Below are 27,240 nucleotides of genomic sequence, written 5' to 3' on the forward strand. Positions count from 1 at the left end.
GAGCAAAGTAGTTCTGCCTTCTGAGGAACAACTGTAAGTATGTATGTATGTTGGATTTCTGAATGTAATAATATTGTTGGAGTTTATTTTTATGTAGAGGTCTGTTAGTCGGCCGTTCATAATCCAGGGTGTCCTGTGATTCTAAAAATATGCATATTGACTTCACCATCCTAAGTCTTAAATATGCATATCACATACTTCTCTGTGGAGAACTTTGTATTTATAGTTTAAAATTCATTCTGCTGACTAAATCACAAATCAAAATGGTTAGAAGATATATTCTGAAAAACATTTTAATAATACAGTTTATACAGAAAGTCATAGCATTAAGAAAGACTGGAAAAGAATAAAGGTAGTGTGTATTTGTTCCTGATATTCCATAAGGCCAGATCGAGGAGAATAATACAAACACAGCTAATTCCCGGGTGTTTCATTCTGATGTTGCTGAAAGCCTTTAGTGTTTAATCCAGTTTTTAAGCCGCCGAAAAATCTCTTCTCTTGCTTCTGTGAGCTGTGGTAGGTCATTTTGTTGCTCTGGGTACATGTCAGCACAATGCGCTGTACCTATTTCAATGATTAAATAAAACACATGGAATAAATTCACCGAGCCACACTGGCTCCCATGTATTGCACAATCATTTGCATTTACTCTGCACTAACATCCCAAATGCACATGTACATAATGTCACTGATCTCTGTCACTTCAGAGATGTCCTTACATTTCACATTGCATTTTCAGTAATACCGCGTGTGAGCAGGCCCTTCAACCATTGATCACCCATTCACACTAGTTCAATGTTATCCTATTTTCACATCCACCATACACAGTCGGGGCAATATTTTAGAGGAAAATTAACCTACAAGCCGGTCCATCTTTGGGAAGTACGAGGAAACTAGAGGACCCGAGGAAACCTACATGGTTACAAGGAGAATGCGCAAACTTTGCACACACAGGACCCGAGGTCAGGATTGAACCTGGGTCGCCAACGCTGTGAGGCAGTAGCTCTACCAGCTGCGCCACTGCCACCCTGATACATAGACACATCAAGCAGCCCAAACACGTAGGAAAGGAGGGCAGGAGCCCTCTCATAAGCCGCTCCCATTAAAAGAAATAGAGCTTTTGTATGGTTTCTTCAAATCACAGTTATATTTATCACTTATCTTGGGCAGCCTGAAAACACAGGGGGACCCAGCGTAGGAGGGCCACTGAGAACAAAGGGGGATGAGGTGGAGGGGGGGGGGGGGGGCGCTGAGAACAAAGGGGGACGAGGTGGAGGGGGGGGCATTGAGAAAAAAGGGGGACGAGGTGGAGGGGGGGGCATTGAGAACAAAGGGGGACGAGGTTGAGGGGGGGCATTGAGAACAAAGGGGGACGTGGTGGGGGCCGCAGAGAACAAAGGTGGACCTGGCCGAGGGGGGCCGCCGAGAACAAAGGGGGGCCACTGAGAACAAAGGCGGACCTGGCGTAGGGGGGCCACTGAGAACAAAGGGGGACATGACATAAGGGGACCGCTGAGAACAAAGGGGGACGTGGTGGGGGGGGGCAAAGAAGGGATGAGTAATCTTTGTAAAATGTGTCTACGCTTTTGTGGCTTTTGTGTACTTTGTATACATAAACAAAGATCATCACTGTACCGAGCTAGGTACAAGTAATAATAAAGCCTCATCATCATCCTGTCACCATTGCTTAAACAGTGGCTGTCCCTGCGTTGTATGTCAGGGTTCCCAAGGACACTCCATTAAGCATCACAAACCTCTGCAAGGCTTCCAGGTCTCAGACGGCATATCTCGCCCACTGACCGGATGGAGTTTTGAAAAGAAAATGTTTTTGTAAATATTTATTTCTGGAATAAAGTATTTTTTGATATTAAAATAATTAAATAAATAAATAAATAACTATCTCGCTCACTGAACCAGGGCCAGGATAAACCTGGTCTAGGTACTGCAGGTTCCAGTCAAAATCACAGGAGCAACCAGCTGCTCGGAGAACGGTAAACAGCTAGGTTTTGTTGTTTATTTAAAATGATTTTAATATTTGTAATAGCTGGTCAGGTCATTCCGCCCATCAGGTCCATCTAGATTCCATCTAAGTCTCTCTGTTGCTTTCTCCCTCTGTTCCCCTCCTTCTGTTTCACCCCCTGTCAACTCCCCTCTGATCTTTCTACGACTAAAGAAATGAATACAAACCAACCAATGAATCAGTACTTCTTTTGAAATGCAGGAGAAAACCAGATTACTTGGAGAAAACTAAAATGGGAGGAAAAGTATAAAATCCACACAGTTCAAACCTGAGACCGGGATTGAACCCAATCACATAAACGTCTAAATAAGATAAACTATCTTGCAGAGGAGGTGTCATTTTAAGATGATATCTGAAAGATATACCCCTGGAGGCATAATGTGTCGGTTATTGTTCATGTTCATAAGAGATGGGAGCAGAATTAGGCCAATTTGGCCCATCAAGTCCACTCCGCCATTCAATCATGGCTGATCTATCTTTCCTTCGCAACCCCATTCTCGTGCTTTCTCCCCATAACCCCTGACACCCTGAGAAGGCACCTAAAATTATTGCCAGGTAGAGAGTAGGGGTTATAATGATTTGAAGAATGAATAGAATAGGGAGGAGAACAAACGAAGGAGAACCAAGAAAAATATATTTGAAAATCCATATTGTGTCCTCTGCCAACATAAAAGCCTTAGTACAACCCTTCCCCATATTGCTTAAATTACTTAGGATATGGTTCTTGCTTTGGGCAATTTGACACACAATGTCTATAAACGTGCATTGATTAGTTTATACGTACATCAAGCTTGCATGAAAATGCATCCAATAATCACAATTATAAATTGTTAAATTATAAACAGCCTGATCGCGGGAGAAGACGGCAGGGGAAGAGAAAAATACATTCTGGCCTTCCATCACAGTGAGGAGGTGACTGGAGGAGACTCACTGTGATGGATGTTTCTTTTTGTTTCTTTTTGTTTGGGGTTGGTTTATGATTGTGTGTGTTATTGCTTATTTTTATTGCTCCTATTGTTGGACTGTGGGTAATCTTTCATTTCACTGCACATTTATGTGTATGTGACAAATAAACTTGATGACTGATATGTGAAACAGCAACAGAAGATAATGTTTATACACTAAAAATACTTGTATAGTTCAGTCAAAACTGCTGCAGCTTTCTTAACACAGATGAAAATATTCTTTCTCACAGAGTATTGTTGTATTTGCTTTAGAGTACATAATCTCTCACCTGTGATGCTATCAATTCCAGTAAATACCTAAACTATAGAGAATCAAAAGTCAGCAGGGAAAGTGTTTATTATATCCAAATTTGGTTTTGGACAAACTGTTTTTATGCCTATTTTAAAGATGATGGAAATTTAATTTTTACCTAATATGGTTTGAATTTCTGGGATTTTCAGCACAGAATCAATTGATTTTTCAAAAACCTGGATTACACTGACATTTGGATCTGGATAGGATATGTTTTTTTAAAGGATATAGGCCAAACACAAGCAGGTGGGACTAGTGTAGATGGAGCATGTTGGTCAGCATGGGCTAGTTGGGCCGAATGGTCTCTTTCCCCGCTGTATGACTCAATGACACTGAAGGAAATCAAAATGGCAGAAATCAGAACAATTATATCCTTGATATCATTGACTGGTTAGCATGCAACTAAAAGCTTTTCACTGTACCTCAGTACGCGTGACAATAAACTATACTGAACTGAACTGAATCATTACCTTGAATGTAAATAGCTTTATGACCTTTGGTAATGCCCAATATATGCCAGGGATCATTCGAGCCATTTGGGAACATTATCCGATTTCCTTTAATGTTATGGCCTCCATAGTTTTCATTGGTGTGCTGAACAGCTTCAGCAAGTACAACCGGATTAAATGGGGCGCCAAATAAATCTATGCATTGTTGAAGTTTGTAACTATAAAGGGAGAGAGAAAAAAACCAAGTAATTGTTAAACAGTCCGCCCTGCTTTTCTAATGAACAAAGGCTTCAAAACGGCAGTTTAATTGTGCAGTAAATAAGGTTTAGGCATTCTACGCTTCAAGTGTGGCAAAAGAACTATAAAATGAAACATAGCGTGGAAATAAAGAACTGCAGATGCTGGTTTATACCAAAGATAGACCAAAGTGCCGGCGTAACTCAACGGGTCAGGCAGCATCTCTGGAGAAAAAGGATGGGTGACGTTTAGGGTTGGGACCCTTCTCCAGTCTGAAGAAGGGTCCCGAACCAAAACGTCACCCATCCTTTTTCTCCAGAGATGCTGCCTGACCCATTGAGTTATGCCAGCACTTTGTGTCTACATATAATGTATTTAGATTACGATTGTGTAAAACTTGCAAGAGCTGACCTGAAAGTGAGAGAAACCGGTTGGCATTGATTTTGAATTTGTGATATGGATTTTCAATTATCTTTGATGAAATTGCATCACATGATAAAACATGAGGTATTATTAAACACCACATTTACTTTGCATACAGGATGGGCTAGTGTTTTTAATACTATTTTTCCTGACATTAGTTAGGGAGAAAGGGATCTTAAATTATTTTAAAAATAGACTCACTTTGAAACATCAACCTTCATAATCTTAGAATATATCAAAGTGGTTTAAATGTGCCAATGTGAAAACCACTAACCACAATACCACTAATGTATGCGCACAAATAACAAAGAGAAAATGGCCAGATCTGTTTGAAAGTTATTGATTGTGGGAAAATTATTGGACGTTCAGTATCAAAAACTGCTCAGCTCCTCTCTATGTGATGTCTGTCCTTGCAACCTTCATCTATCTCCCTATCCAGAAATTCATGATTCACAATCTAGGCTGGCATTCATGTTTATAAGTTCATAAGTGATAGGAACAGAATTATGCCATTCGGCCCATCATTATGCCATTCGGCCCCTCGGTCAGAGTAGTTAATCTGTGGAACTCATTGCACAGAGGGCTGTGGAGACCAAGATAATAAGGCAGAGATAGATAAATTCTTGATTAGAACAGGTGCCAAGAGTTATAGAAAAAAGGCAGGAAAATGGGACGAGGAGAAAGAGATCAGCCATGATTGAATGGGGGAGTAGACTCGATGGGCAGAATGGCCTAATTCTACTCCTATAACTTATGAACTTGTGTGTTCCAGGGTGTCTACTCTGCCATTCAATCACTGATGATCTATCGTCCTCTCTCAACCCCATTCTCCTACCTTCTCCCCATAACCCCAGACACCTGTACCAATCAAGAATCTATCAAGCTACAGGTTTGCCACTCCTCCATGGTGGAGGATGGTATGAAGAGATACAAACACAACAAGGAGAGGCTTGGGACTTTTCATCGCTGCTGCGGCTCGGCCGCGGGACTTAACATCGCCCGGTGCGGCTCGGCCACGGGACTTGCCTGCGCAAGGCTCGGTCGCGGGGCCTTCCATCGCCCGGCTCGGCCGCGAGACGTTTCAGCGCCCGGTGCGACTCGGCCGCGGGGACTTCCATCCCCTTGCGGGGACTGTGCGGGTCGGTCGGGGACGAGCTGTCTGTCCGTGGGCGTGGGGAAGAGAGTGGAAGTTTTGTTGCCTCCATCACAGTGAGGGGGTGTTTGGAGTCACTGTGATGGACGTTTGTGTTGGGGTCATGTGTCTTGTGTTCTTTTTTGTATGACTGCTATGTAGTTTCGTTCGGTACCTTGGTACCGAATGACAAATAAAGCTCTGTTATACTGTTATCAGTTAGACAATAGACAATAGACAATAGACAATAGGTGCAGGAGTAGGCCATTCAGCCCTTCGAGCCAGCACCGCCATTCAATGCGATCATGGCTGATCACTCTCAATCAGTACCCCGTTCCTGCCTTCTCCCCATACCCCCTCACTCCGCTATCCTTAAGAGCTCTATCCAGCTCTCTCTTGAAAGCATCCAACGAACTGGCCTCCACTGCCTTCTGAGGCAGAGAATTCCACACCTTCACCACCCTCTGACTGAAAAAGTTCTTCCTCATCTCCGTTCTAAATGGCCTACCCCTTATTCTTAAACTGTGGCCCCTTGTTCTGGACTCCCCCAACATTGGGAACATGTTATCTGCCTCTAATGTGTCCAATCCCCTAATTATCTTATATGTTTCAATAAGATCCCCCCTCATCCTTCTAAATTCCAGTGTATACAAGCCCAATCGCTCCAGCCTTTCAACATACGACAGCCCCGCCATTCCGGGAATTAACCTAGTGAACCTACGCTGCACGCCCTCCATAGCAAGAATATCCTTCCTCAAATTTGGAGACCAAAACTGCACACAGTACTCCAGGTGTGGTCTCACCAGGGCCCGGTACAACTGTAGAAGGACCTCTTTGCTCCTATACTCAACTCCTCTTGTTACGAAGGCCAACATTCCATTGGCTTTCTTCACTGCCTGCTGTACCTGCATGCTTCCTTTCATTGACTGATGCACTAGGACACCCAGATCTCGTTGAACTCCCCCTCCTCCTAACTTGACACCATTCAGATAATAATCTGTCTTTCTATTCTTACTTCCAAAGTGAATAACCTCACACTTATCTACATTAAACTGCATCTGCCATGTATCCGCCCACTCACACAACCTGTCCAAGTCACCCTGCAGCCTTATTGCATCTTCCTCACAATTCATACTACCCCCCAACTTAGTATCATCTGCAAATTTGCTAATGGTACTTTTAATCCCTTCGTCTAAGTCATTAATGTATATCGTAAATAGCTGGGGTCCCAGCACCGAACCTTGCGGTACCCCACTGGTCACTGCCTGCCATTCCGAAAGGGACCCATTTATCCCCACTCTTTGCTTTCTGTCTGTCAACCAATTTTCTATCCATGTCAGTACCCTACCCCCAATACCATGTGCCCTAATTTTGCCCACTAATCTCCTATGTGGGACCTTGTCGAAGGCTTTCTGAAAGTCGAGGTACACCACATCCACTGACTCTCCCTTGTCAATTTTCCTAGTTACATCCTCAAAAAATTCCAGTAGATTTGTCAAGCATGATTTTCCCTTCGTAAATCCATGCTGACTCGGAATGATCCCGTTACTGCTATCCAAATGCTCAGCAATTTCGTCTTTTATAATTGACTCCAGCATCTTCCCAGTGTGTGCTACCCAGTCCAAAAGTCCCCTTCACGGTCGGGTGAACTCACATGATATGTTTTATTTACAGAGAAAAGAATGTTCAGGACTGCATGGGGGGTACAGTCTCTCGCCATCAGGGCATATGTGTGGTGATGCTGACAGCCCGGGCTTGTCCTGGTCGCTCAGTCCTGGTCTCCAAGGAGTAGGTGTGATGATCTCAAGCTCCTGCCTGCAGTTGACCCTTGATTCAATAGGAGGCGCAGGCAGTCTCTGGCTTATCCTGGCGGCTCGGTTTTGGGGCTTGTAGAAGTGGCGCTGGCAGTTTCTAGCTTACCTGTTTGCTCAGTCGTTGTCTTTGTGTGTGGGCACAGTCCCTCGTTGTCCATGGGCTGGAAGAGGTCCTGGCATCTCAGGCTTGCCCCGGTCACTCATTCTAACTGTTAGTAGAGGCACTGGCTGTCTAGGGCTTCTGCCTAGCAGCTCAGTCTTAGCAATAGAGGTCTTGGGTTTGTGAAACTAGGGTGAAGGTGGAGATTGATAGGTTCTTGATCTGTATGGGTGTCAGGGGTCAAGGGTAGAAGGTAGGAGACTGGGGTTGAGAGGGAAAGATAGATCAGCCATGATTGAATGGTGGAGTAGACTTGATAGGCCAACTGGCCTAATTCTGCTCCTGTGGCTGATGAACATGAAGAATGTGGTTTCTTTACAGACCTGGAGAAATGCCTGTCTCTTCACTCCTTTACTGTTATTACTATTACGTAACAGGATCTTGAGTAAACCACTTACATTGGTGGTTTACACTTTTCTTCACTGGTTGTGAGCTCCACAGCTGAATTAACTCCTCAGAGGCTGTGTTGTGAATGAATGTACATTACTTGTTTGAAAAGTGTGAAAAATGTATAATTGCTTGTGGAACACAATTTGCTGCAAATAAAATCCAATTCCTATGAGCAAAATATTCTTGAATTTTTTTTCCACATTTAAATGTGAACTTACCCAGTACTGTAATACGATGAATTGTTTTCTTCATTAAAAGATAAATAATGAATAGAGAGACAAGCAACTGCAATTCCACTTACCTGAGGGGAAAGCCAGAGAAAGGCTGGTGGAGTGATTCAGTTGATTGATAATAGCCAAACTCTGTACATGACTGATAAGCCCATTGTCTGCCTGGAATGAGTGAAAAATTCCATTGAAGCGTAAAAACATGTAAAAATACATCGCAACTAAGTGCATAAACATAGAAAAATACCTCGCGGTTAAGTCAGTAAAGGCAGAAGATCAATATGCACTGAGCCATCTTTCATGAGTTTGTTTATCAGACTGTGGGCTGGTCAGAGTATCAATTACCATGCCACAAATCATCTCATTGCCTGCCAGGCAGGAAGATGGGGGAAGAAATTACTTCCTGCTTCTGACCAGAATCCAGTGAAGCCACTTTCAAAACGCACGTTTGTCAACATTTTTATAAGGTCATAAGGAATATTGGTAGAATGAGGCCATTCATCCCATCAAGTCTACTCTGCCATTCAATCACGGCTGATCTATCTCTCCTTCCTAACCCCATTCCCCTGCCTTCTCCCCATAAGCTCTGACATCTGTACTAATCAAGAATCTATCTTTGCCTTAAAAATATCCACTGACTTGGCCTCCACAGCCTTCTGTGGCAAAGAATTCCACAGATTCACCACCCTCTGACTAAAGAAATTTCTCCTCATCTCCTTCCTAAAAGAACGTCCTTTAATTCTGAGGCTATGACCTCTAGTCACGAGCGGAAACATCTTCTCCAATGAAGTGTAAAACTATTCCAATCCTCCACTAATTTTAAATTCCACGATACATGAGATAGTGTTTTTTTTTTTATTTGGGCGGCCCGGTGGCGCAGCGGTAGAGTTGCTGCCTTACAGTGCCAGAGACTTGGGTTCGATCCTGACTACGGTTGCTGTCTGTACGGAGTTTGTACATTCTCCCTGTGACGGAGTGGGTTTTCTCCGGGTGATCCGGTTTCCTCCCACACTCCAAAGACTTACAGGTTTGTAGGCTAATTGGCTTGGTATATGTCCCTAGTGTGTGTCGGATTATGTTAATGTACGGGGATCACTGGTTGGCAGGGGCTCGGTGGGCCGAAGGGCCTGTTTCAGCGCTGTATCTCTAAACTAAACTAAAATACTGATTGCTTTCCTACTTCCATCCGCTGCTGGAGCAAACCAGGACGTGTTCAACATGTCAGATAAGAACTTGCTGTAACTTGCATCCAGACATTTTTCTTCATACGTATCCAGTAGGAGCTGCGAGACTTTGGCGTATCTCTTGTAAGGTATACCCAGTGATGAGTTCGCCATTACAGTACAGAGCACTTCAACTGTGATGTTGGTACCTTTTGGGTCCTTTTAACAAAAAACATACGGTTAAAATATTGCAGAGGAATGTGAGAAAGGGAAGTGTGAGAAAAATACGCTGAAAGAACATCACTACTTTTCAATTAATCCTCCACCACCCATTATCTTCTATCAGAATATGAAAGCTGAGATATCTACAAACAGTCATTTAATAAAGAGATTTCAAAGAGTTACGACATTTTAAAAAAAAAAAGTATTTTATTGTGGCCAAAAAATTTGAATGCATCAAAATGTGGTGCAGCGGTAGAGTTGGTGCCTTACAGCGTCAGAGACCCGGGTTCGATCCTGACTGTGGGTGCTGTGTGTACGGAGTTTGCACATTCTCTCCGTGACCGCGTGGGTTATCTCTGGGTGCTCCGGTTTCCTCCCACATTCCAAACACTTGCGAGTTTGAAGGTTAATTGGCTTCTGTAAACATTGCCCCTTGTGTGCAGGATAGAGCTGCTGTACGAGTGAGCAATGGGCAGCATGCACTCGATGGGCCGAAGGGCCTGTGTCCCACACTTTATGTCTAAAATCTAAAATGTCTTAAGTAAAGTCATTTTATAAAGAGATTTCAAAGAGTTAAAAATAGAAAAGTGTTTTTTTTTATTGTGGTCTGGAAATTCTAATGAACCTAAATGGATGCACTAATCTGGCAGTTTCCTCCCACACTCTAAAAACATACAGATTTGCAGGTTAATTGGCTTAGGTAAAAAACAATTGTAAAATTGTCCCCAGTGACTAGGATAGTGCCACTGTGTGGGGATCGCCGATCGGCGCGGACATGGTGGGCCGAAGGGCCTGTTTCCACACTGTATCTCTAATATAATATAAAAATAAAATATAAAAATCAAGACCAACGTGTACATGAAACAAGCAATTTATCTGGAGCAAGGCAGAGCAGGGGCTTCTGACTGTTACAGAAACATCCATCGGTACTTCAAAACCACGTCAAATGTACAACCAGGTTCAAACAAAAGCTGAAACATAGAACCACAGATGCTGGTTTATACCAAAGAAGCTCCTGAAGAAGGGTCCCCACCTGAAACGTCGCCTATCCTTTTTCTCCAGAGATGCTGCCTGACCCACTGAGTTACTCCAACACTTTGTGTCAGTCTTCAGACAAATGCTTCCTGTTTGTTTCAGTGCTTACCTCAAACACTCTGTTGTCCTTGTTATATTGGACCACATCCATGAAATTCCCAGCTAGAGTCTCCAATAAATATGCAGAATCCATTCTGGATTTTATTTCAAGTGGTACACATAACCTGAAATGGTGATGGTGAATAGTTCATGATTTAAAAATAAAATTCTGAAAAAAAAGGCCTAGGGTATACATAAATGCATCTAAACAAACATCATTGCAAAGCTTAATGTTGAAATGCATTGAAAGAACATTGCTTAACCTTTTGTATGTTAAACGTTTCTTTACTTTTCAAAGACATATCTTCCAATATTCATTAAAACATATTACTGCACCTTGACTACATACACACTTAAAAGGACATTCAATAAACACTTATACAAAGTAAATACATCATATGAAAACACAGGCAACAATACCCTATACGCCTAAATCCAGAATATGTTATAAAATGCTGTAAGCTGAATATATCTACCTTGGCAAGAGGCAACTCAGAAAAAAAGCTTCTAAACAACACAGAAAAAGCAAATTGTAACTATCAATGCAACTTAAATTCTTATTTCAGTAGAGCTAAAATGCGGGTTTGACATAAACACTGTGTTTAGAATGCCCTCTTTATTCATGAGTCGGATAAAGGAGAGAAATTGTTGATAAAAGAATTACAGCCAGGGTAACTGTTGCATCAAGCAAACCTCAGGATGAGATCACTTTATACTGAAGAATGTCGCAAATCTTTCAGCCTTGTATTTTGCACTCATGGGCTCGGTTTCATTATCTTTCACAACAGCACATTCCTCAACAAGTAGCTTAATTATTGAGCACCATGCACAGCAAGTTTGCCAAGCTGCTGGTGAAATGCCTTTCCAATTTGTAATTGGTTTGAGAACTTCAGTCTCCATTGAGTTTCACACAATCTTTTCCTTTAAGTAACTCAGCGGGACATGCAGCATCTCTGGAGAGAAGGAATGGGTGACTTTATGGGTCGAGACTGTTCTTCAGAGATGCTGCCTGTCCCACTGAGTTACTCCAGCATTTTGTGTCTATCTTCGGTGTAAACCAGCATCTGCAGTTCCTCCCTACACTTTTCCTTGTAGTATTTCATAGAATGGATTGCAGAATTTGCATAGATCACTTATGGTGGTGCATGCAAATTCATGATATTTGGAACCGAACAACCCACTTTATCAAGCAAAAATCTGAACTGACTTTGGGTGGAGAAGGGATACTTTACATTTATTTCATGTGTTTTAGTAAATGCTTAAGATGTGTGGGAAATGACTTATCCAAATAAAAATTCCACCCTGATTGTAATTCTTTTATCAACAATTTTTCTCCTTTATCCACTCATGAATAAAGAGGGAATTCTAAACCCAGTGCATTAGAAAAAAAACATGAGCTAGATTAACAAATTTAGCTTGAGGGGAATTGCAGAGATGTTTAAAGATTTAAAGGCTACAGATTAGTCACTGGGAGATATATTTTCCAGGCTAAAAGGAAGGATGAGGGAAGTGGGAGAGAGGGAGAGTAATGATGATAAATGACCCTTTCACAAGAGTAGAAGGAAAGAATCTTTGATTAAGAGTGAAGTCCTTGGCAGGGTTAAATAGTAAGATTCTGATATTATTAGGGCTACTTAAGGCTCTAGAATGAATAACACCATGGGAGTATAAGAGTCAAGTGTGCATAATTGCCATACGTACTGACAACGAATTTCTTATTTACAGCAGCATAACAAGACCATAAACACTGTACTTGTAGCGCGTCGATAAAGGCAAGGAGCCAGGTATTTCGAGAAGGTATATTTTATTGTATAACAGTTATCAGACAGGTCTAGTCTGCCGGAATGGCTTGGCGCCCAAACCTTGTCCTTATATACCTGGTCCCGGACCGCCTCCCTGGACTGGTCCATTCCCGTGCCGAGGGGTCGGTAGAAGTATGGCCCGACCCTTGGGAGCCGCCACATACTCATAGATAACATACTGAACAAAAAAAATTAATTAATTAAAAACTCAAATACAAGTGCAAAAAGCCCAAAGCCCTTAGTTCAACCAAGGTAGTTCATATTCACCCCTACTATTCTCCCCTTCACCCCCATTTTCTCCTCCCCCCCCGTGCCCATACCTATTTCCCCCCCTCTCTTCTCAACCTACATCCTTTCCTCTGGCTTCACAATTTGTGACTATTCAATCCGTTGTCCCACACTTTTTTTTGTGTCTCTGGTCTTTGTCCAACCATCTTCCCCTCACCTGTGCTCACCTATTACCTGCCACGCTTTGTCCCGGCCCTCCTCTCCTCGAGCTGTCTTCCTCCTCGCCACCCTGCAATCAGTCATGAGGAAGGGTCTCAACCCAAGGCGTCACCTGTCCGTGTTCTCCAGGGATGCTGCCTGACCCGCTGAGTTACTCCAGCACAGTGAGCCTCTTTTTTTGTACACTAGCATCTGCAGTTCCTTGTTTCTACATTAAAACATATTCTTGCTTTTGAGGGCGTGCAGCGTAGGTTTACTCGGTTAATTCCCGGAATGGCGGGACTATCATATGTTGAAAGACTGGAGTGACTAGGCTTGTATACACTGGAATTTAGAAGGATGAGAGGAGATCTTATCGAAACGTATAAGATTATTAAGGGGTTGGACACGTTAGAGGCAGGAAACATGTTCCCAATGTTGGGGGAGTCCAGAACAAGGGGCCACAGTTTAAGACTAAGGGGTAGGCCATTTAGAACTGAGATGAGGAAAAACTTTTTCAGTCAGAGAGTTGTGAATCTGTGGAATTCTCTGCCTCAGAAGGCAGTGGAGGCCAATTCTCTGAATGCATTCAAGAGAGAGCTAGATAGAGCCCTTAAGGATAGCGGAGTCAGGGGGTATGGGGAGAAGGCAGGAACGGGGTACTGATTGAGAATGATCAGCCATGATCACATTGAATGGCGGTGCTGGCTCGAAGGGCCGAATGGCCTCCTCCTGCACCTATTGTCTATTGAGTTGCCATCACTGTTCGCATAAATTCTCTTCCAGTGAAACATCAATCGATCACCCGGCCAGGTTTGTTTCCCAATACAAGGTTCAGTTTGGTCCCTCCTCGAATTGGACCATCTTCATACTGTCTCAAGAAACCCTCTTGGAGATACCGAACAAATTCTGCTCAGGAAAAGCCATTTGCGCTCAGGAAGTTCCAGTCAGGTAGATGAGAAAATGTGATTTAATTGAGATCGTGTTGGATATTTCAATGGCAAAATGCTGCCCTCAAATGGATTAACACAAAACTTCATGTGTGCATGTCTCTGAGTTTAATAATCTGAAATGCATTTGATTCTCCATAGATTTACTTTTTTAGTTTAGTTTGGAGATAGAGTGCAGAGGCAGGAGACCGTGCCGACCAGCAATCCCCCTACACTATCCTACACACTAGCGACAGTTTACAATCTTTACTGAAGCCAATTAACCCACAAACCGGTGTGTCGTTGGAGCGTGGAAGGAAACCGGAACACCCGGGGAAAACCCACGTGGTCAAGGGGAGAATGTACAAACTCCGTACAGACAGTGCCCGTAGTCAGGATCGAACCCGGGTCTCTGTCGTTGTAAGGCAGCAACTATACCGCTGCGCCCACTGTGAATGGTATTGTATTGTATATAGTGATTGGCATTTATGGTTTTCTGGGATTTTATGAGGCAGATCTACTTCCTTGGCAATCCAGTAATATTAGAGCAAATGAAAGGCACTGCAATGAATACTTTCATTGATTTGTCTATGTATCATAGGTATAAATATTAGAAAGTAGGATTCCCTTAACAGTAAAAACGAATTTGCAAAGACCTTGCATGCAGCAACGGGGAACTCACAGGTAAGAAGCAATCTTGTGGAAAGGCTTAAAATGTTCAGACCATTTCATTCAGGGTCAAGCAGATCTCAAAACCTAGATGCCAGTTCCCTGTGTCTCCTTGTGGCCCCTTGGTGTCATTGTCCTTATGGTTCCTTCTTTGTCTCAATCTCAGTTTAGATCTACTCGCACATGAGGGGGTGCATGGCTTTACAATATTAGATTATGTATGTAGAAGCTGATAAATCCTGTTGCTTTTCACCCTAACATTAGTCTCTGGGGAATGACATTCATTGAAGTCCACCATTGCTGATCAGACAGCAGAAAAGCACCCTGATTAATCCTGGTTTATAAGTTTCAAAAGCATTTTTTCTTTGGCAGAATTCGTCTCAAATTGATGGAGATAACAAAAAAGTTTGCAAACTCAATTTATACTCAGTTCAACACATTGCAGGGCTGCTATATTTACATATTTACATTAGAAATCAATATTAGAATTCGGGTACAGAGGGTCTGAGCAAAAGGCAGAGGTTGAGTAGGCTGGGACTCTGTTTTTTGGAGCACAGGAGGATGAGGGGTGATCTTATAGAGATGTATAAGATCGTGAGAGGAATAGATCGGGTGGATGCACAGAGTCTCTTGCCCAGGGTAGGTGAATCGAAGACCAGAGGACAGAGGTTTAAAGTGGAAACGATTTAATAGGAATCTGACAGGTAACGTTTTCACACAAAGGGTGGTGGATGTATGGAACAAGCTGCCTGAGGAGATAGTTGAGGCAGGGACTATCCCAACATTTAAGAAGCAGTTAGATAGGTACATGGATAGGACAGGGTTAGAGGGACATGGAGCAAATGCTAGCAGGTGGGACTGGTGTAGCTGGGATATCTTGGCTGGTGCAGACAAGTTGGGTTGAAGGACCTGTTTCCACATGGTATCACTCCATGACTCTCTATGACTCTAAATCACCTGGATAGGAAAGGTTTAGAGGGGTATATATTCACTAAACGTGGGCAGGTGGGATGAGTGTAGATTTAGTTTAGTTTAGTTTAGTTTAGAGAAACAGCACGGAAACAGGCCCTTCGGCCCACCGAGTCCGCTCCGACCAGCGATCCCCGCACATTAACACTATCCTTCACACACTAGGGACAATTTACACATACACCAAGCCAATTAACCTACATACCTATATGTCTTTGGAGTGGGGGAGGAAACTGAAGATCTCGGAGAAAACCCACGCGGTCACAGGGAGAACGTACAAACTCCGTACAGACAGCACCCGTGGTCGGCATCGAACCCAGTCTCTGGCGCTGCAAGCATGTAAGGCAGCAACTCTACCGCTGAGCCACCAAGGCCGCCTAACGATAGGGCAACCTGGGCAAGGGCCAGTCTCCATGATGTATAACTCTATGACTCAACCCTGCCCAGTGCAACCGGATAGGATATTGTGATAGTTTAACAACCAATGGGGGATAGTCTTCTCATTGTGCCCTTTGAAAAATCCCTAAAACCATTAAACTGTTTTTTCAGGGCACTAATAATCACAATATAATAGCTTTTCCAATGTAATATTTACACATTTATTGACAGCCAAACTATGAACAATTTGTTGTTTATTAACAGCTATTAAGTAATTTTCAGTCATTTTGAATTGCTATCCATTTTTGATAGATTAATCCAGTAACGGTTCTATTGCCATCAATATACAGATATTTAATGTTGCCTCTCTTTAGTATATCAAGGAATATTTTAAAAACTGAGTTCTAAATTAAAAAATGGCTCTTTACAACTACGTTTTCCAATTGTGCTGCCACATGAAAATATAGAGTGGGGCAGGCAGACCACTTGATGGAGCAATACAGCACGGAAACAGGCCCTTCAACCCAACCTGCCCATGTTGACCAACATGCCCACCCTATCTATTCTCATTTACATGCGTTTGCCTCATATCTCTCTGTACTTTTCCTATTCGTGTACCAGACCAAATGTCTTTTAAATGTAATTATTGAACCTGCCTCAACCACTTCCTCTGGCAGTTCATTTATTATACACATCTCCCTCTGGGTGAAAATATCAGATCACACAGCGAGACACTGAACAGGTCCCTTTAAATCTTTCCCCTTTTACCCTAAACCTGTGCCCTCTAATTTTTTTATTCTCCTTCCCTTGGAAAAAAATGGTGCAAATTCATCTTATCTGTGGTTCATATTATTTTACACACCTCTAGGGCAACACAGTGGAGCAGCGGTAGAGGCGCTGCCTTACAGTGCCGGAGACCCGGGATCGATCCTGACCGTGGGTGCTGTCTGTGTGGAATTTGCACATTCTCCCTGTGACCTCGTGAGTTTTTTCCTGGTGCTCACGGTTTCCTCCCAGATTCTAGAAACGTGCGAGTTTGTAGGTTAATTGGCCCTCTGTAAATTGCCCCTGGTGTCGAGGGAGTGGATGAGAAAGTGGGATAACATAGAACTAGTGTGAATGCGTGATTGATGGTTGGCGTGGGCTCGGTGGGCCGAAGGGCTTGTTTCCATGCCTGTATCTCTAAATTAATCATCACTCAGTCTTCTATGTTAAAAAAATTAAGTTTTAGACTGCCCAACCACTCTCTATAACCCACGGCCTCGAGTCCTGGCAATGTCTTCGTAAATCTTCGTTGCACTCTCTCCAACTTAAGAAATGCAATAAAGAGGGCACTTTAACACAATCGGCACAAATTAACAGAAGCGAACTATAATTATCTTATGAGCTTGATGACCTTGGTGATGTGCTATATTTGAGAGTATAGTTCAGTGCTAGCTTTTCAAAGGGAAGCATAACAGGACAGTGACATTCAGCAGATGAGGTGGTATCTGTGGACAATCAGGGTTAATGTCTCAGGGCTAAAACTGCCCGAGCTGCTGAGTACATCCAATATTTGTTGTTCTATTTTGTTTCCACCATCCGCAGTGTTTTGTTATTGGTTTAGCAGTTTGATATTTCCCGCACAGATAACCTCAATGTAACCTGCCCAAGGGTTTGCACGTTAATTCCACAATCAGTTTCAACGAGGTTGAAATAATCTCATAAAATATGTCATGTTTCAGTTCTGTGTATTTAAAATTGACCATACTTACTGAAAATCTAGTGTGATCTGGCTGTACTTGTTAGTATTTGGCAACAGTTCGATAAGTGTATCAGAGGCATCCTTCACGAGTAGAGGGCATGAAGAACTATAACTTTCCAAGGAATAATTAACCACTTCCAAATACTCTGAAAAATATTGAAATTAAGTCCCATTTTTATTTCCAGTTTCTCTGGTGCCAACCAAGAATTCAAATGATCGCTGATTGTAGAGGTAACTATGTAAATTGTCCAACTTTATAAAGATGGCTATTGTCTAACCTCATGAAGATAGAGGGGCGGCACAGTTGCGCAGCGGTAGTTGCGCTGCCTCACAGCGCCAGAGATCCTGACTACGGGTGCTGCCTGTACGGAGTTGTTACGTTCTTCCTGTGACCAGTTGAGTTTTCTCCGGATGCTCCGGTTTCCTCCCACACTCCAAAGACGTCCACTGCTTGCCAATTGGCTTTGATAAAATTGTAAATTGTTCCGCGTGTGTAGGATAGTGCTAGTGTATGGGGTTTTTGTTGGTCAGTGCGGACTCAGTAGGTTGAAGGGCCTGCATGTGCACTATACCTCTAAAGTCTAAAGTCGATGTCAGATACAGTATCTGAACAATGTGAAGTGCTCAGAACAACAAATGCAGTTAGATAAAAAATGCTAGAGTGACTCAGTGGGTCAGGCACTGCAGGGAGGAAGGAACTACAGATGCTGGTTTAAACCAAAGATAGACATAAAATTGCTGGAGCAACTAAGTGGGACAGGCAGCACCTCTTTAGACAATAGACAATAGACAATAGGTGCAGGAGGAGGCCATTCGGCCCTTCGAGCCAGCACCGCCATTCAATGTGATCATGGCTGATCATTCTCAATCAGTACCCCGTTCCGGCCTTCTCCCCATACCCCCTGACTCCGCTATCCTTAAGAGCTGTATCCAGCTCTCTCTTGAATGCATTCAGAGAATTGGCCTCCACTGCCTTCTGAGGCAGAGAATTCCACAGATTCACAACTCTCTGACTGAAAAAGTTTTTCTTCATCTCAATTCTAAATGGCCCACCCCTTATTCTTAAACTGTGGCCCCTTGTTCTGGACTCCCCCAACATTGGGAACATGTTTCCTGCCTCTAACGTGTCCAACCCCTTAATAATCTTATACGTTTCGATAATATCTCCTCTCATCCTTCTAAATTCCAGTGTATACAAGCCTAGTCGCTCCAGTCTTTCAACATATGAAAGTCCCGCCGTTCCGGGAATTAACCTAGTAAACCTACGCTGCACGCCTTTTGAAGAAGAAATGAGTGATGTTTCAGAAGGGTCAGGAAGCATGTTTGGAATAAGAGGATGTGTGATGTGTTGGGAACTTTCTTCAGATTGTTATGAAGTCTGAAGGAATCTGAAGAAAGATCCCGACCCAAAACGTCACCCATCTTTTTTCTCCAAAGATGCTGCCTGACCGGCTGAATTACTCCAGCACTTTGTGTCTGTCTGTCTTTGCATCTGCACTTTGTTTCTACAGTTTGAACAAATGAAGTATTCAGTTAAACAGTCTCTCTTTTCCTTAATCGGTTTGCTATTAAATTGCAACTAATAAGTGGAATTTCAAAATAGTGACAACGAAACCTAACCTTAAAGCCTTTCTACAGTGAGTGTAATCTGTTCATCCAAATCAATAATGGAAGTGATTGAACTATACACGTGTATTGGAAGCCCGACATCCTGCAAGTTGCAAAAGTCCAAAATAAAGAGTTACTGTAAAAACATGATCAGATGAATAAAAGACACAAAGTGATGGAGTAACTCAGGGACCTGACCTGACCTGCTGAGTTACTCCAGCATTTTGGGAGTAACTCAGGGGGTCAGGCAGTGTCTCTGGAGAACATGGAAAGGTGATGTTTTGGGTCGGGACCCTTTTTCAGACTGATTCAATGGTGCCTGACCTGCTGAGGTACTCCAACACTTTGTGTCCTTTCGTAAAAAAAGAAAATAATTAGTTCCTCGTCCTAATTTTCATTTCCACTAAGTTCCGGTGGCTCACCAGGTGAAAAGCAACACTCTTAGGACCGGCTGACTCACCTGAAAAGTTGACAACTGTTTGCACTGGTGCACTGGATGCGACGGCAGCGTAGACAAGGTGTGGGTACTTTAGTCTAAACCAGGCAGCCAGGGATCCGGGATAGGAACCTCCAAAAGCTATCCATTTGTTCAGCGTAAGGTTCATTTTGTCATCAATCACTGCTCGAAAGTGGGCGAGGTCAGCAAGGGCCTGGTCACTACGGAGGTACTGAAGGCTTGATGTGCTTAAGTCTCTTGAAGAAAATGCCAACAAACACAACATAAGAGGGTTAATATTTGTAATTTTAGATGCGCACTCTGAACAAATCACATAGAAACATAGAAAATAGGTGCAGGAGTAGGCCATTCGGCCCTTCGAGCCTGCACCGCCATTCAATATGATCATGGCTGATCATTCAACTCAGTATCCCGTACCTGCCTTCTCTCCATACCCCCTGATCCCTTTAGCCACAAGGGCCACATCTAACTCCCTCTTAAATACAGCCAATGAACTGGCTTCAACTACCTTCTGTGGCAGAGAATTCCACAGATTCACCACTCTCTGTGTGAAAAAAAACGTTTTCATCTCGGTCCTAAAAGACTTCCCCCTTATCCTTAAACTGTGACCCCTTGTTCTGGACTTCCCCAACATCGGGAACAATCATCCTGCATCTAGCCTGTCCAACCCCTTAAGAATTTTGTAAGTTTCTCTAAGATCCCCCCCTCAATCTTCTAAATTCCAGCGAGTACAAGCCGAGTCTATCCAGTCTTTCTTCATATGAAAGTCCTGCCATCCCCAGATGTTATCCTTTTCTTAATGTCTTAATTTATTTTTAAATTCATCTAAAGATTTTGAAAAATTAGAAATCAGAAAGGTTGTCGTCCTCTTAACTTCAGTCATTGTCTATTGACATTTATATATGGGACAACAGTCATAGGGTCAAGGCAGAGTGGAAAAAGGCCCATCGGCCCAACTTGCCTACACTGACTAACATGTCCCATCTACACTAGTCCCACCTGCCTGCGTATGGCCCATATCCCTCCAAACCAGTCCTATCCACGTACCTGTCTAATTGTTTCTTAAACATTGTGACAGTCCCTGCCTCAACTGGCAGCTCGTCCCTACATTCACCAACCTTTGTGTGAAAAAGTTACCTCTCAGTTTCCTGTTAAATCTTTTCTTCTTAACCTTAAACCTATGTGCTCTGTTTCTTGATTGCCCTATCCGATCTCATGATTTTATACACCTCTGTAATATCACCTTGACCAAGTGGAGTGCTAATAAAATACCTAATGGGGATCAGTAGATAGACTTATGCCTAATACAAACAAATATGGAATATTGATTATTCATCTCAATTGAGTGCCTTAGTGCAAGAGGTGTAGGAAGGAACTGCAGATGCTGGTTTAAACCGAAGATAGACACAAAATGCCGGACTAACTCAGGCCGGCAGCAACTCTGGAGAGAAGGAATGGGCGACGTTTCGGGTCGAGACCCTTCTTCAGGCCTTCACCCATTCCTTCTCTCCAGAGATGCTGCCTGTCCTGCTGAGTTACCCCAGCATTTTGTGTCTATCCTTAGTGCAAGAGCCCTGACAATACAGTCAGCCCAACTATCTGTAGTTGCTTTATGCATCTCCCTCCATCACAGGGACAGAAACAATGCTATTTACTCATCACTGTACAGCATTTGACTCATTTGCAGTACATCAGCAGGTCACATTACACAGCGGATAATTTTGAGGGGGGAGGATTTATCTGGAAATTTATGCAAATAGTTGGTGTAATTTTTATTGCATCATCTCCACTCTGGCAACCTTTCCTCACATACTTTACTAGCCAAAGTAAATGAATTGATCTTTTTGATCAACATCGGATAAAAATGTGAGATAAAATAAATTAAACAGTCTGATTTTGTTGAGTGATGGTGCACCAAAGATATCATAGCATGGGTATCAATTGTATCTTTAGCTCATGGCTTGTACAGAATAACACAGATGGAAACTGAGAAGGCTCTGCAATATTCATTAGGTAAAACAGGGAAGAAACTATCTGGGCACTGAGCCATTGGTCTCTAATGCCCCCTTGGAGCTAACTCATTTTAAGAGAATACTTGTCTGCTGACTGTACTATCCCCATCTGCCCAGCAAAAGGCAGAGAAAAATAAAAACTGGTATATGACACAATTAGACCATAAAAATAGTATGGTACAGGAACAGCCCCTTCGGCCCACAATGCCCCTGTAGAACATGATACCAAGTTAAACTAATCCCCGTTACCTGCATGTTACACATATCCCTCCATTCTCTGCATATCCGTGCGCCTATCTAAAAGCCTCATAAATACCACAGTTGCACCTTCTTCCACCACCATCCCAGGCAGTGTATTCCAGACACCCACCACTCAGTGTTAAAAACTTTCCCCGGCACATCTCCCTTAAACTTTGCCCTTCCCACCTTCAAGTTAAGACCTCTAGCTTTTGATCTTTCTACCCTGGGAATAAGATTCTGACCGTCTACCTGATCCATGCCTCCCATAATTTCGTATACTTCCATCGGGTCTCCCCGCAACCTCTGACACTCCAGAGAAAACAATCCAAGTTTCTACAACCTCACGCAGGGAAGACCAAAGAGCGAAAACAACGAACAACTTTTAACCTACATTGTCGGCCGGCTTTTCCCATAGAATCGGTGCTCGATAAGAAGACACATAGCTCCCAACTTTTCAGCAAAGTTTATCCAGGTACCGTGGTCCATCCAGGCTGGGTTTGCCGTGCCTTCTCCACCAACCATCAGAAATACAGGACCGCCAGGCTGATAAAATGTATCATTGATGTAAAATCTCTGTGGGAAATGAAAGGAAAGATGCAAGCAGAACTGCTTTGTCAAGTTAATTATCATTCCATGCAACATCCACATCACCATCCGCGAGTACAGCAAAATAATAAATCCAAATTCCAAATCCAAGCATGAATAAATATAAAAGTCTAAGTAGGCAAAAGTTTTGGGATGACTGAAGTAAATGAAGACTCCACAATTATTTTTTTTAAAGAATGGCAGATGCTGAAAAGAACTGCATCTCCAGTGATGCTGCCTGACCCCGCTGAGTTACTCCAGCACTTTTTGTCTATCTTTGCACAAAATCATTATTCATACACTATCATTGTTCATAAGTTTATAAGTTCATAAGTGATGGGAGCAAAATTAGGCTATTCGACTCATCAAGTCTACTCTCCAATTCAATCATGGCTGATCTATCTCTCCCCCCAAACCCTATTCTTCTGCCTTCTCCCCATAACCCCTAACACCTGCACTAATCAAGAATCTATCTATCTCTGCCTTAATATCCATTGACTTGGCCTCCCACAGCCTTCTGTGGCAATGAACACCACAGATTCACCACCTTCTGACTAAAGACTAATTGTCTGTTATTGCAGTTGAGTCCTCACCGCCCGCCTTATGGAGGTCCAGCAGAAGATGGGTTACGTTTCGGGTCAAGGTGACATCACCGCCCCACGCCCCACGTGACCTCACCCAGCCAGCTCCAGGCATTTCCTGCAAGGGTTTTGAAGTTTAAGGATAGGGAGCTATTGTCACGACTATACAAGATGAAGCTGGAATATGATGAATGCTTTTATTTAGAATCACACTTGTGATTCAAGGCCTGTCAATTGGGTCTCGGGCAGTTCCCAGATATGGCGGTTGAAATGATGGTGACCAGGCCCGATGCCAGCAGACGTTTGCACCATTGTCTATCCGATCCTCTGAAAGTTCATCCACAGTGCAGGCTCAAAGTCATTAATCTCTTTCATCATCTGGGCACCAAGCCAATTCCCACCATAGCACATTCACAGTGTCCAACAGCCAACCATTCCACAATACGTCTCCTTTTGACCTGTTTGGATTACAGGCCATTTTAGAGCAAACACTCCTCATGGATCATCAAGAACAACTCTGTTGGGTCAAAGTAAAAGAGAACAATGTTCAGCAGGCAAACTCCATCCACCGAGCAGATGCTCTAATGTTTCACCAGGACCTTGAAACCCACTGAGGTAGTTAAATGGGAAAGGCTTAACCAGGTGATGTAAGGTTCAGACCCAAATATAGTGACTTTGAGTTTTTACATTACTGTAGTTGAAGTTTAGTGTATTGTCACATGTACCAAGGTTCAGTGAAAAGCTTTTGTAGCGTAATTTCTCCTTGCTGCAAATATTTCCAGTAATTGAGATTACTCAACAAGGCTATTTCAACAGGACCTCCCAAAGCCTTTATCTTTATTTACAACGAAGGGGGACAGGGGTAGGAGGCACATGAGAACATCGCCATCTGCAGGCTTCCCCATCATTCCGACAGGGAAATATTCTGCTGTTTCTTTCTGATCATTGGACCCAAATCCCAAATTCCTTCCAAACAAAACCATAGAGATTTCTTCACCAAGAGAGCTGAAGTAGTTAAAAAAAAATCAGCTCATCGTCACCTTCATGAGGCCACCCCACATGGGCAATAAACGTTAACCTGCTAGCAACAAGAGACAAGAGTGGTTTTTTGCCACATGTGCCGAAACAGAACAAATGAAATTCTTACTTGCAGCAGCATTATAGGTCTGTAAAAACACAGTCCTCAATAGATAACATAATAAACGAAAAAGAAAAAAAAGTTTAATAAATTAAAAATAAACACAATATTAAGTCCATAATGCAACCAAAGACAGTTTAGTGGGTGTTTGTAGTGTTCAAGAGCCTGATGGTTTTTGGGAAAATGCTGTTCCTGAACCTGGAGGTCATGGTTTTCAGACTCCTGTACTTTCTTCCTGATGATAGTTGTGAAATGAGAGCATGGCCAGGATGCTATGGGTCCTTGATAATGCTGCCTGCCGCTTTGAGGCAGCGTCTCCCATGAATTTCTCCGATGGTGGGAAGTAAGTCCTGGATCGGGCGGTGTTCACCACTTTTGGTAGTCTCCCTCGTTCCTGGGCGTTCAAGTTGCTGAACCAGGAGTAATCGTTGACATCCCAAATCTCCTCAATCTTCCAAGGAAGTAGAGATGGGCTTTCTTTATGATTGTGTCAGTGCTGGGTCCAGAACAGATCTTCTGAGATATGCACCCCCAGAAACGTAAAGTTGATGACTCTCTCCACCACACAGATCACATCTGGTAAATGAACATGTTCTTAAAGTATAATGCGATGGCGGATATTTTAACCACTGCATTGAGCAACCTTGAAATGCCAGTAGAAATATCGTAAGGATGTTTCCATCTCAATTGACTTCTCCAGGGAAACTTTTGCTAAATATTTTCTGGTCAACGGAAACATTTGAAGCAACTCAACCATACACACTAGGAGCGTAGAAAGGAACTGCAGATGTAGGTTTATACTGAAGATAGACACAGAGTGCTGGAGTAACTGCTGGTCAGGTAGCATCTCTGGAGATAAAAGATGGGTGACGTTTCGGGTCGGACCCTTCTTCTGACCCTGTGTTAATCAATCACACACATCAGAACTTGGATAAGTCTAGTCAAGGCTTATCCAGGCTAAATTGTAGATTAAATATTAGTCCTAAAGAGCAGAAACTGAGAATATTTTCATATATAGAAAACAGAGAATTTATACTGCAGACCACTGTAGTGTTCATAGTTCCATATTTAAATTCCATATTTTCTCACCATTATTTTTTATTAGTTTAATGTAAGCATTAAAATAAAGTATATACATTCAATCCAATACATTTCTCAAGAATTTACTAAAGGAGAGTGCTTTAGATGCACAAAAGTCATATACAATAGACAATAGGTGCAGGAGTAGGCCATTCGGCCCTTTGAGCCAGCACCACCATTCACCATGATCATGGCTGATCATCCACAATCAGTACCCCGTTCCTGCCTTCTCCCCAAATCCCTTGACTCCGCTATCATTAAGAGCTCTATCTAACTCTCTCTTGAAGGCATCCAGGGAATTTGCCTCCACTGCCTTCTGAGGCAGAGAATTCCACAGCTTCTGAGTGAAAAAGTTTTCCCTCATCACCATTCTAAATGGCCAACCCCTTATTCTTAAACTGTGGCCCTTGGTTCGGGACTCCAACATCGGGAACATGTTTCCTGCCTCTAGCATGTCCAATCCCTGATATGTTTAATAAGATCCCCTCTCATCCTTCTAAATTCCAGAGTATACAAGCCCAGTCGCTCCAGTCTTTCAACATACGACAGTCCCGCCATTCTGGGAATTAACCACGTGAACCTACGCTGCACGCCCTCAATAGTAAGAATGTCCTTGCTCAATTTGGAGACCAAAACTGCACACAATACTCCAGGTGCGGTCTCACTTGGGCCCTGTACAACTGAAAAAGGACCTCTTTGCTCCTATACTCAACTTCTCTCGTTATGAAGGCCAACATTCCATTAGCTTTCTTCATTGCCTGCTGTACCTGCAGGCTTCCTTTCAGTGACTGATGAACTAGGACACCCAGATCTCGTTGTACTTCCCCTTTTCCTATCTTGACAACATTCAGATAATAATCTGTCTTCCTGTTCTTACCACCAAACTGGATAATCTCACATTTATCCACATTAAACTGCATCTGCCATGCATCTGCCTACTCACACAACCTGTCCAAGTCATCCTGCAACCTCATAGCATCCTCCTCACACTTCACACTGCCACCCAGCTTTGTGTCATCTGCAAATTTGCTAATGTTACTTTTAATCATTTCATCTAAGTCATTAATGTATATTGTAAATAGCTGTGGTCCCAGCACTGAGCCTTGCGGTACCCCACTAGTCACTGCCTGCCATTCTGAAAGGGACCCATTTATCCTTACTCTTTGTTTCCTGTCTGCCAACCAATTTGCTAAGTTGCCACCATATATTAAATTTATTTTAAACCCACAATGTTTTCTGAAAATCTTACACTTAAGACCTCTGCAAAAGCTTCTGTAAAACCTTTAACAGGGAATACACACAAAAAGCTGGAGTAACTCGGTGGTTCAGGCAGCATCACTGGAAAAAAGGAATAGGTGACGTTTCGGGTCGAGACCCTTCTTCAGATTGAGAGTTAGGAGAAAGGGAAATGAGAGATGTAGAAGGCAAACAGAACAAATTAATGAAAGATGTGGAAAAAAACAACGATGATCAATGTCGAGCCCACAATGGTGCATTGTTGGCTGTGGGGTAGGTGATAACGAGTTGTACAGACAGCAAAACTCAACAGGACGACAATGAAACAAGAATGTTCATTTAATAACACTGGACGAAAGTTACTTCAATCCCTTGCATTTACCTGGAATGAGAAAACTCTTTCATTTATTGGCATTAAAATGTTACCTGTTTCCATAATCTCTGATCAGCAGCATTGAAATGATCCAGCCTCTGGACGAACCATTGCTCAGTTCCCAGAAAATGGGGTTTCTGCCGTAAAATACGGAGGAACCGGGACTTGTGAAAACCTAATGTACCCCATTCACAGCAAATGAAAAGAAGAACTGATAAGACGAGGGATGTCATTCTCATTGTCGATCGAGTCACACCCCATATGTTCATATGGACATTATAATGAAGTCAGTTATCATAGAGACAAAACTCAATGAAACTTAAAACTGTTGGTACACAAGTCACTAGGAAAATGGCATTTGGCAGATTCATCGCATGATATTCAT

The 27,240-nt window shown here is 42.8% G+C and overlaps 1 protein-coding gene across 1 annotated transcript; it reads right to left on the reverse strand.

The window, feature by feature from the left end:
* Positions 1 to 423: 423 nt before the first annotated feature.
* prss59 (serine protease 59, putative) lies at positions 424 to 27,094 on the reverse strand. Its single transcript, XM_078410052.1, has 9 exons — positions 26,909 to 27,094; positions 22,254 to 22,435; positions 19,614 to 19,846; positions 17,556 to 17,691; positions 10,639 to 10,753; positions 9,290 to 9,491; positions 8,184 to 8,274; positions 3,748 to 3,944; positions 424 to 564 (listed from the first exon to the last, which is right to left on the reverse strand). Exons 1-9 carry the CDS (start codon positions 27,092 to 27,094, stop codon positions 455 to 457), a joined length of 1,452 nt encoding a protein of 483 aa, XP_078266178.1. The 3' UTR covers positions 424 to 454.
* Between the last annotated feature and the right edge of the window lie 146 nt (positions 27,095 to 27,240).

The sequence above is a fragment of the Rhinoraja longicauda genome, chromosome 13 (assembly GCF_053455715.1).
Source record: "Rhinoraja longicauda isolate Sanriku21f chromosome 13, sRhiLon1.1, whole genome shotgun sequence".
NCBI classification, from domain to species: Eukaryota; Metazoa; Chordata; class Chondrichthyes; order Rajiformes; family Arhynchobatidae; genus Rhinoraja; species Rhinoraja longicauda.

What these genes read in the sequence shown, in the direction of transcription:
- prss59 (XM_078410052.1), bottom strand. Translation starts at nt 27,094, where the DNA reads ATGAGAATGACATCCCTCGTCTTATCAGTTCTTCTTTTCATTTGCTGT. An exon ending in AGGACAACAGAGTGTTTGAG is followed by an intron (nt 9,492 to 10,638) that starts GTAAGCACTGAA and finishes TTTTGTTAAAAG; the next exon opens with GACCCAAAAGGTACCAACAT. An exon ending in TTCTCTGGCTTTCCCCTCAG is followed by an intron (nt 3,945 to 8,183) that starts GTAAGTGGAATT and finishes CTCCCTTTATAG; the next exon opens with TTACAAACTTCAACAATGCA.